General features: G+C 41.8%; 1 protein-coding gene across 1 annotated transcript; it reads left to right on the top strand.

The window, feature by feature from the left end:
- The first annotated feature begins 2,580 nt into the window (after nt 1–2,580).
- Nucleotides 2,581–6,272, top strand: MSS51 (MSS51 mitochondrial translational activator). The gene is given in 7 exon segments (XM_068548877.1): nt 2,581–2,801; nt 3,083–3,238; nt 3,831–3,955; nt 4,161–4,291; nt 4,293–4,728; nt 5,040–5,133; nt 5,437–6,272. Coding segments are annotated over 7 exon segments (1,383 nt in total). The 3' UTR covers nt 5,657–6,272.
- Nucleotides 6,273–11,150: the final 4,878 nt, after the last annotated feature.

Below are 11,150 nucleotides of genomic sequence, written 5' to 3'. Positions count from 1 at the left end.
TAAATGACATTGAGTACTTTCACATTGTTGTGCAACCACTACGTCTATCTAGTTCTAAAACATTTTCATCACCCCCCGCAAAAAGCCCATAACCATTAATCAGTTACTCCTCATTCCCCCTTCCACCCAGCCCTTGGCAACCATGGATCTGCTTTCTGTCTCTGAATTTACCTATTCTTGATATTTCATATAAATGGAATCATATAATGTCTCGTTTTGTGTCTGGCTTCTTTAACTTAGCATAATGTTTCTGAGGTTCATCCACATTGTACTATGTATCAGTACGTTTCTTTTTATGGCTGAATTTATATACATATACATATACATACATATATATACACACATATGTATATGTATATATATCTCCCAATTTGTTTATTCATTTTCTTTTGATAACCTTTAGTTTGTTTCTACCTTTTGGCTACTGTGAATAGTGCTGCTATGGACATTTGTGTATAAGCATTTGTTTGCGTACCTGTTTTCAGTTATTTTGGGTGTATACCTAAGAGTGAAGTTGCTGGGTCATATGATAATTCTATATTTAACTTTTTGCAGAGCTGCCATACTGTTTTGCACAGCAGCTGCACCATTTTACATTCCTACCATCAGTGCAGGCAGGTTCCGGTTTTTCTGCATCCTCACCAACACTTGTTATTTTCTAGTTTTTTGATGATAGCCATCCTAATGGGAGTAAAGTGGTGTCCGTGGTTTTGATTTGCCTTTGATTAGTGGTGTTGAGTATCATGTGCTTCTTGGCAATTTGTATATTTTCTTTGGAGAAATGTCTATTCAAGTCTTTTGCCCATTTTGTAATTGGGCTATTTGTTGTTGTTGAGTTTTAGGTGTTCTTTACATATTCAGGATATTAATCTCTTATCAGATATATGATTTACAAGTATTTTCTCCCATTCTATGGGTTGCCATTTCACTTTGTCCTTTGATGTGGAAAAGTTTTAAAATTTTGATATAGTCCAGTTTATCTATTTTTTCTTTTCTTGCTTGTGCTTTTGGTGTCATATTCAAGAACTTGGCAAATCCAGAATCATGAAGCTTTTCCCCTGTGTTCTTCTAAGACTTTATAGTTTGTTTTTCTTTTTAACATGAAAGTTACCATTTAAAAATATTTTTTTTAATTAGTTAATTTATTTTTGGCTGTGTTGGGTCTTCGTTGCTGCACGCAGCCTTCAGTAGTTGTGGCTCGCGGGCACTAGAGTGCAGGCTCAGTAGTTGTGGCGCACGGCCTTAGTTGCTCCGTGGCATGTGGGAGCTTCCCGGTGCAGGGATCGAGCCTTTGTCCCCTGCATTGGCAGGCGGATTCTTAACCACTGCGCCACCAGGGAAGCCCCTAACACTTTATAGTTTTATCTCTTACACTTAGGTCTTTAGACTTAATAATCCAACTCAAACCATTCTAGTTCCTTAATTCCCAGAATTTTCCCATCTACATTTGTTATGGTCACACTCTTCTTTGTGCTTAGAGTTCCTGTTTCCCTATCTTTGTGTATTCACAGTATTGCCATACTTCATGGTCTATTCCAACTGCTGCTTCATAAAGTCTTTCTGTAGCTTGCCAACTGAGAGACTGTCTTCTTCTGATCTCCCATTAGTGCTTTAGTTTCACTTTTCTTGTAGGATTTATACACTGCCTTATATTATAGTTTATATCTAACGTCTCTCTAAGACATTTAGATGTTAAGTATATTTTTTCATATTTGTTTCTGTTATAGTATTTTGCAAATGATTTTATCTGTTTATCAATAAATATTTATGTTTTATTTTTTCCAATGTAGTCCCTTTTGTTTACTCAGCCCTCGTGGAAGGAATGGGAGAAGACAGGCCAGGGAAGGAGGACACCGCAAGAGTTCTCTCTAGGTAGTGTGTGAGTGTGGGTTTAGTTCTACTTCAGAACTCACCTTTTTAGAAAATTTTCCTAATAATGTGCATAACTTGGCATTGTAGTGCTAGTGCTCATTTGGTATTGCGTTTGATTTCTACTTTTTGGTTTATTGCTTACAAATGTGATGATAGGTGTTTTAAAATGAATGTTTTCCTTCCCCAACTAGATTAGATTGACTCTTTCTCCAGTTAGATGGTAGTTTTGGACAACCAAAACTTTTGTTGCCTTTTCCTCTCTTTTAAGTTGATTTTTTAAAATACACTAATAGTATACGAATATATTCTTTGTATAAAAAGTCACACATTACAAACAAGTCTAAAGTTCCCTTTTATTGATCCAATTCCCATCCTAATGCCTTTTCCCCTCCTCAGAGTTAATCACTGTTATCAATTTTATATGAGTCCTGCCAGACTTTTTCTAAGCATCTATATTATATATAGAACTTCATGTATAATACATATATGTATAATTATATTCACATATAATTATTTCTCTTTTTCACAACTGCCTGTGGTGATCAATAATCTGTAGATATGAAATAAATCTTACTGATACCTGGGCCTGAGAGACTGGAATGACAAGTGAAAGGTCAAACATATGAAAAAACATCGTATGTGTCCAACTTACAAAATTCCATTCCATATCTGTTCTACGTATAGTCCCCAGGTATCACTGGACAGGCCATGGCTCAACGGTCCCGATGACGAAGGCACAAGAAACCCCCCTCATCAGTGGCTCCCGTGGTTGTGACCCTACCCAGAGTTGTGACTCCTGTGCCTCTGACCCTCTCAAAACCTGGCCCTAGCATTGATACCCTTGGCTTCTTCTCCTTGGAGAATAATGTTCCTGGCCTATCCCAGCTGATCCTTCAAAAGCTGAACATGAAAAGATACGAAGAATACAAGTGAGTGACTAGCTCTATGGAAGAGTGATACATTGTCACTGGTAGAAGTGATTCATAAGGTGGAGAGGGAGTATAGCTTGGGGAATACGGGGTATTTGCAACGAGGGATTTTCTCATCCTGACTTTTGCCAGTTTTATTACTATAGAAGAAATATAATTTGCTTAAAAGAGAAACGATGGGAGTAGGAGAGATGCCAATATATAGGAGGCAAGGTAGGGGTCATGAGAAATTTTGGAGGTGTTTTTCCTATTGCCACTCCTTCTTCATGCTGTCTCTGCAGGTTGGTGCTAGATGGGGATACTCCTGTATCAGGCTTTGGATATCGATGCCTTCAAGAAATGTTCCAGAAGATGGAGGACACATTCTGATTCTGTGTTCACTGTAAAGTACTCCCTAGTGGCCTTTCAAACTCCAAGGTCCTCCGGCACTGCAAGAGGTGATTAGTTGGGGGCTAATAGGGGAGACATCGGAATGATCCTATTCTAAGACCTCATTGCAGGAGGAAAGGTCTGAGAATTTTCAGAATAACTTCAGGCTCGCTCCTCATTTTGTGTGATCTAGGCCACAGAGAAATTAGAAAAGCGTTGCTTATAAGGCTCCTGATTATTTTGGTATTATGGGGAGGTTAGACAGAGACCAGAGTATAATCCTTTCTACCTCTCTTCTCTTGAGCACTTAAGTGGTAAGACCATATCTGTCTGGGGAGGTTGGGGTCAAGCCACACCTGTGATAACAGGGCAGCCACAAACTCCTGGTGTTTTTTTTTTTCTGTAAGGGATGTAAAAAGTTCTAGATAGAGGCAGAGGTGTCACTGTAACCCAAGAGAAAAATTACATTCCCACTCCCTCCTGCCTCCTCTGCCAAACGTAGTCCCCAGATTTGCTGCAGCAGCTGTCATTCCTCTCCCTACTTTCCTCACCCAGTGATCTTTCTTCCCATGTGCAGGAATATATCAGTTCCCTTCCCCAGGAGTCCCCCATTCACCTTTGAGGTACAGGAACATCTGTTTCTGGGCCTCATTCTCTCAGGTGCAGAAATGTCTATTACTGTGGTCCAGAGTGCCAGAGGTCAGACTGGCCAGCACACAGGAGGGTTTGTCAAGAGCTGCGTCTTGTAGCTGTGGACCGTCTCATGGAATGGCTTCCGGTCACAGGTGGAGTGACAGTATTGGGGAACTTTGCCATAACGGTCATAGTTGGTGGTACTTGGAGAAAGATATGAAAGCATGTTGTTTTGAGGAAAAAATGAGGAACTGAGTGGGACAGGGCAGTCTTGGGGACCGGTTGGGAGAATGAACATGAAGGGAGTATTGAAGCCAGGGAAGGATTAGGTCATTTCTTATTCCTTCTTGACTGCAGGTGATTTTGTCCTTCCCTCAGGACCTTGGTCTTGGCTGACTAAAGTCGTACAGGGCTGGGACACCTGGTTTTCTATGCGACATTTACAACTAGAGGCTACTCTGGATGCTGTGCTTGGTAATCAGGCCATGAACCACCCTGTGGGCCAGTGTAGGATGGCCAAGGCCAGATCCAGATGCCCTGCAGGGCTCTTTGAAGCAGTTGCTGACAATTGCCCTGTCACGGCCCTTGACACTGGGCTTTGGGCTTCAGGCCTTGGGGATAAATGTTGGGAAGGTCGGGGGAAGCACAGTGCACGTGGTTGGTGCTTCTCATGCAGAGACGTTCCTCACTCACTCTGGGGACTATGATGAACTTGGCTACATGTTTCCTGGGCACCTTGGCCTCCATGTAATCATGGTGGGTGTAGATGTAGCTGCTGGCTTTTCACAGAGTGCCTCACCTTCACTCCTGGAACCTGGCACAGTTCAGCTTAGTGGCCATAGGGGCCTCTATCATGACTTCTGGGAGGAGCAGGTAGAGTCTGGGCAGATAGCCCATCCAGATTTGGTGGTGGCATTCCATCCAGGTAAGAGTCATTTGTTTGGGGGAATACAGGGTCGGTCCTCTGGGAGTTTTCCATCCTGGCTCTTGCACCTTTGGAACCCCATTCATTTGGTCAGGTTAAGCATAATATAATGAAGACCTTGGTTGATCATTAGCCATATGTGCTACACCTGGGTCCATAATTTTCCATTAAAGAATCTGGGGCGGGCGATGGTGGTAAATGAGCATTGGAGGTGAGCAAGGTGAGGGGTGGACACAATCAAAGAAGTATGTTGGTTAGGGTCTACCTTAGCGTTTCCCCTTTCTATTCCCATCTCCATTTTTGTTCCATAGGTTTCCATGCTTCCCCGGACCTGATGGAGGCTTGGCTGCCCACCCTCTTGCTACTTCGTGATTATGAGATCCCTACGATGATTACTGTTTACAGGTTTTGACCTCCTCCTATTTGTGATACCTCCCCAATTCACTCACACCTCTATGTAGATGAGCTTATTTCTCTCCCCCCGATCATCTTCTGCCTTCTGGTGAGGATTTTCTTCCTTCCCATGCTTGGCTTTCTCATCCCTTCAAAGTGCTATGCTAGTTAATTGAGTAGTTAGTCTAGACATTTGGGAGGGAGGGATAGCTGTTGCGTTAGTCCAGCCTTAGGTAATTTTTGGGATTGATGAGCAGTTCCTCTCCTATCTCTTTCATAATCAGCAGAGCAATTTTTCTTATCTGTCTCCCATAGCCAGCAGGAGTTGGCAGCCTCTTTGCAGATTCTGGTGGACCTGGATACACACATCACAGCCTATGGAGCTAATCCTTTTGCGTCCCTCAAACCTGAACAGGTCTACTCCAACCCCAACAAGCAGCCAGTATACTGCAGTGCCTACTATATCATGTTTCTTGGAAGCTCCTGCCAGCTGGATAAGAGGCAATTGGAAGAGAAAGTAAATGGCAGGGTATAAATAGCTGAGCCAGATCCTGACTGGATGTCTAGAAAAGGCAGAGATTGTGATGAAATTACCTGCTGATGCCAGATTATTGCCAATTTTCAAATCCACTATATCGTAAACTTAATTCACTTGTCTCGGTAGATTCTAAGCTGAATGGGAGCTCCTGTATGATGTGACTCATGTCTAAGAGGTTAGCCACATGTAGCTTCTAGAGACAGGATTCTAGATTTAGTGTGTGGCAAAAGGCCCTTGTATCAGTCTTTGTAGAGCCTTAAGTTCCTAAGAGTTTCCTTCATGAGAAAGTTATACGTTTTGACTTTAACCAGATGGCACCAAGGAGAAGAATGGCACCTTATTCTTCTGAAAAAGACTTTCTTCTTATACAGCAATTTGGGCTAAAAAATGCAGAGGTCTTAATGACTTGAAGTAGTGGAAACATGAGCAAGTCAGAGAAGTGGTTGGGAACATGGGGGAGGTTGTGAGGATTGGCACACTGTTCTACTTCCTGGCTTTTTCGAGATACATGTCTCATTTTCCTATTTTCTCTTGGGGACTTCTAATTTTAGAGCAGCTTTTTGCCCTTGTGTTGTATTTTAGGTATCCCAGGGTGTATCAGACTTTACTTGAATATACTGGAGTTTGTTATCACCTGGTCTATACCACAATAAACTCAGTTTGGGGCTTCTTAAGTCACTTGTTTTATCTTATTTCCTATTCACTGCCAAGTGTTACTTGTCTACACAGAACATCTCAAGATTGGAGGTTTCTCTCTTGCCAAAGGAGTGATTAACATCAGCTCTCTGGGTCTGCCATTCTACCACACCCTGTCTATTGTCATCCTTCTCTTATCACACTCTCAGGATTAGGATATTCCCTAGATATTCATTCTACAACTTGCTGTGACCTCAGCCTCTCCACTTATATCCAGAATATATATATAGAACTCTTACAACGTGATAAGAAAAGGACAAATAACTCAATTTAAAAGTGGGCAAATGATCTGAACAGATGTTTCTCCAAAGAAGATGTACAAATGATCGATCAGCACATGAAAAGATGCTCAGCATCGTTAGTCATCTGGAAATACAAATCAAAACCACAATGAAAGAAAGCACTTCTTTTGCTAGGATGACAACAATAAAAAAGACAGATAATAACAAGTGTTAACGAGGATGTAGAGAAATTGCAACCCTCATACACTGCTAGTAGGGATGTAAAATGGTGCAGCTATTTTGGAAAACAGTTTGGCAGTTTCTCAAGAAGTTAAACATTAAGTTACCATTTGATCCAGCTATTCTGCTCCTAGGTGTGTACTCATGAGAAATGAAAACATTTGTGCACAGATGTTCATAGCAGCATTATACATAATAGCCAAAAGGTAAAAATAACCCGTGTCCATCAACTTGTGAATAGATAAACAAAATGTGGCATATATGTATAATGAAATATTTGGCCATAGAAAAGAATGAAGTACTGATTCATGCTACAACATGGATGAACTTTGAAAACACGTTCATCCATGTTCATGTTAAGTGAAAATCCAGTCATAAAAGACCACGTTATTGTCTGAGTGCATTTATATAAAATGTCTAGAGTAGGCAAATCTATGGAGACAGAAAGTAGATTAGCGGCAGCATAGAGATGAGGGTGGTGAGCATATTGGGGATGATGGCTAAAGTGTATGGGCTTTATTTTGGGGGTGATGTAAATGTTCTAAAATTGTGGTGATGGTACAACTCTGAATATATTAAAAACCATTGAATTGTACACTTTACATCAGTGAATTATATCTCAATAAAACTGTTACCAAAAACAGTTTTTTTAATCAGAGTGTAAAAAATGAGAATATTTGTTGAGTGCTTAACACAGTGTCTAGCATATAGTATGTATTTAATAAATGGTAGCTATTATTGAATACATACCACTTTGAATATTATTCAGTAACATAAATAGGTTGAACTTACTGAGCAAGATGGTTCGACAATGGAAAAACCAGTCAGAATGCCATTTTTGTGGTTCAGATGATGTAATGCATGTATCAGCTAAAGTGACTAATGGTAGTAGTTAGGGAAAAGAAGAGGTCTAGCTATAACAAGGAAAGTAAACAGGTAGATAATGATATTTTATAGCTAGAATGTGAAAGTAAAATCTATAGGGCTTAATTACTGATTGTTATGGGTGAAATGTGATATATCTATCAGAGTCTAATCAGGAGACAGAAACCACACAGTAACAGGTGACACAAAAATTTCCAGCTTAGAGTGGTGGTGACAGTAGATGAAAGTGCCTTAGCTTCATGCTAAATGCTGAGGATTCCAAATGGCTTTTACCCTTAAAGTGTTTACAGTTTAATAAAAGACTGATGTTAAGCAGGGGCAATATAATGAGTTACATTTTCTAAGGTCAGCATATGAAGTGAAAAAGCTGTATTTTCAAAACTACATTGAAATTCCTTTAGGATAACACTCCATTGTGGATTCCAACATATCCTTCTCTCAACAAGTCTATCAGAGCCAGTTATTTCCTCCACTATTGGAAACAGACTTCTGTTTATTTAGTTGATCACTGGGTGAAGTAATTGGCTCGAGTCTGGGGGGCCCTGTTGTAGTCAACCAAGTATTTACTGAACATTTTATTTCTAGTCTCTAGAGATACCCCTGTTCTCAAGGAGTGTACATTCCGAGGGTAGCAGGGGGAGATGACAAACAGTAAATACTGTTATTTTATATGCTTTTAAGTGCTACAAAGAAAATTAAATAGGGTAATTAGTGTGTATAACAGGTAGTGGTGTTAGTGACAGTGGGGCTACTAATGCTTCAATGTTCAGGGAATACATACCTCTCTGAGGAGATGGATGACATTTGAGATGTAACATGCAATAGAGAACATTCCAAATAGGAGCAATAACAAGTGTAAAGATCCTGGGAATCTCTGGTGTGTCTGGTCACAAGCTTGGTATGTTTAGACAGAAGGCCATTTTGACCAGAGTTTAGTGCTTGAGAAGGAAGGTGAAGAGGGATGAGATCAGAGAGGTAGGCAGTGGCCAGATTATATGGGGCTTAATAGACCATGGCTAGGACTTTGGATTTTATTCTGGTTCCAGTGGGAAGCTAGTGGAGGAGTTTAATCAAGGGAATTATATGACCAAATCCGTTATTTAGGAAGATTAGTCTAACTCAGAGTTTCTTAACCTCAGCACTACTGACAGTTCAGGCTGAATAATTCTTTGTTGTAGGGGGATGTCCAGTGCATTGTAGAATGTTTAGTAACATCCCTGGCTCTCCCCATTGATACTAGTAGAACCCTCCTCCCTAGTTGTGACAACCAAAAACGTCTCCAGACATTGCCGAATGTCCCTTTGGGGACAAAATTACTGCTCTGTCTGTACAAAACGTATGTGTGTTTATTTTAATTATATATATATATATATATATTTTTTTTTTTTTTTTTTTTGCTGCCGCACTGCTTGGCATGCGGAACTTCCCTGACCAGGGATTGAACCCACGCTCCCCTGCATTGGAAGCACAGTCTCAATCACTGGACCACCAGGGAAGTCCGGTATGTGTGTTTAAACACAATGGAATATTCACATTAGGAGAAGCATAATGTCTCCTATTTTATGTGAACTCTGGAGCATATGATGACCTTCAAAGGTGTTTTATTTTGCTTTTGCTAAGTTTATGTGGTTGAATACAGGCAAGTTAAATACTCATGTGCTATGACTACTGGTTTTTTTTTTTTTTTTTTGGCTGCATTGGGTCTTCGTTGCTGCGCGCGGGCTTTCTCTGGTTGCGGTGAGTGGGGGCTACTCTGTTGCAGTGCGCAGATTTCTCATTGCGGTGGCTTCTCGTTGCGGAGCACGGGCTCTAGGCTCATGGGCTCAGTAGTTGTGACTTGCAGGCTCTAGAGCGCAGGCTCAGTAGTTGTGGCACACGGGCTTAATTGTTACGCGGCATGTGGGATCTTCCCGGACCAGGGATCGAACCAGTGTCCCCTGCATTGACAGGCGGATTTTTAACCACTGCGCCACCAGGGAAGCCCATGACTACTGTTAAATGTGTCACAGCAGACATCTATAAAAGGTTTTGTTGGGTGCAAAAAAGGGAGTCTACCCAAGGGAAGGTAAAGAAAAGAAGGTCAGGAAAAGCTTGAGGCAGGAAGGAGATGGGTGATCTTTGAATTGAGTCTTAATAGATTCATAATTGTTAAAAGGCAGGCAGTGCTTTCTAGGCAGAGGCAGCATGAGGAAAGGGTCTGTGGCCCTGGAGGGCCTTGTATGTCAAGAAAGAAGGACAAATTGAAAGGATGAAGTGGGGAATCTAGTGGCATCTACCTGAATATAGACTATCGGATATTTGGGCCTATAGCTCAGGAAAGTGGGCGGGAAATAGGAGGTTTGGAAAATAACCTCTCAAGCTGATAGTTAAGGCAGAGGGAAGGGCAGGGATGAGATCACCAAGGTAGTAATATAGAGCAAAGGAGTAAGGACAGGCTTCTTAGGGAATGCTTAAATTCCAGAGGTCTCCAGGCAGATTGGACAGAAAGGCCCAATATTTTCCAGACAGATTGGTGGGAGCTGGGGAATTAATGCTGGGTACCCAGAGTGTTGTGCAGTTTTGTTTAAATTTGGCAGTGACCTTTCTCAAGTACCTTCCACTTCACCCCTATTTTAGGGCCATGTATATCTTGCTTTGCCACTTAAAAATTTAATCCACCCTATCCCACCCCCATGAGGAAGCTTTTGGGTAGAAAAGCATGTGGAGTAATAGGTTAATAGTTCTAAAACTTTAGTGTTTATAGAACCACCTGGAGGGCTTGTTAAAACAGATTGCTGGGCTTCATCTCTAGAATTTAATTCATTAGGTCTAAGGTGGAGCCCATAAGTTGCATTTCTAACAAGTTACCAGGTAATGTGGCGGCTGCCAGTCTGGGGACCACAGTTTGAGAACCACTTTAAAAGGTAGCCAACTGGTTCTTTGCTCTGGAATATAAACTTTCTTAATGAGTTTAAGATACTGGTCTGGGCCCTTGAAATTGCCTCAAATGTTTAATGCTAGAGCTCTAGTGTGAGGGGAGCCTGGAATCACCTAACAACTCCCTTCTGGAGTGGTTTTGATTAGTGCATCTCCCGTTCCCACTATCTAGGAGCCTCATAAATATTAATTCAATTCACAAGGGACTAATAAAAGACACCGTCTTTGTCCTCAGAATATAGGGAGGACGGCACATCAGGCGGAGAGGCTGCCCCTGGCCTCCCAGTTTCGAGCCCTGCTTTGCCACCCACCACTGAAGGGGCTTCGGATTCCTCAGGACGGCTTCAACTTCCCAAATGGCTTCAGAGAGCCCAGAAGGAACTGTGATAAAACTGGTTGGTGCACCCGAAGAGAGCGTCTCCTCGCAGGTGGAGCGGCGAGGCGGGGCCGAAAGGAAAGCCCGAGCAGCGGCACCGACGGCCGCCGGGACTGGCTCTGTCGGCACCGCCCCCTGCGATCCTAACGGGCTCGGG

Source organism: Eschrichtius robustus, chromosome 7 (genome assembly GCF_028021215.1).
Source record: "Eschrichtius robustus isolate mEscRob2 chromosome 7, mEscRob2.pri, whole genome shotgun sequence".
Taxonomy (NCBI): domain Eukaryota; kingdom Metazoa; phylum Chordata; class Mammalia; order Artiodactyla; family Eschrichtiidae; genus Eschrichtius; species Eschrichtius robustus.
The sequence above is the reverse complement of the archived record's forward strand: the minus strand, read 5'-3'. Positions and strand labels throughout refer to the sequence as shown.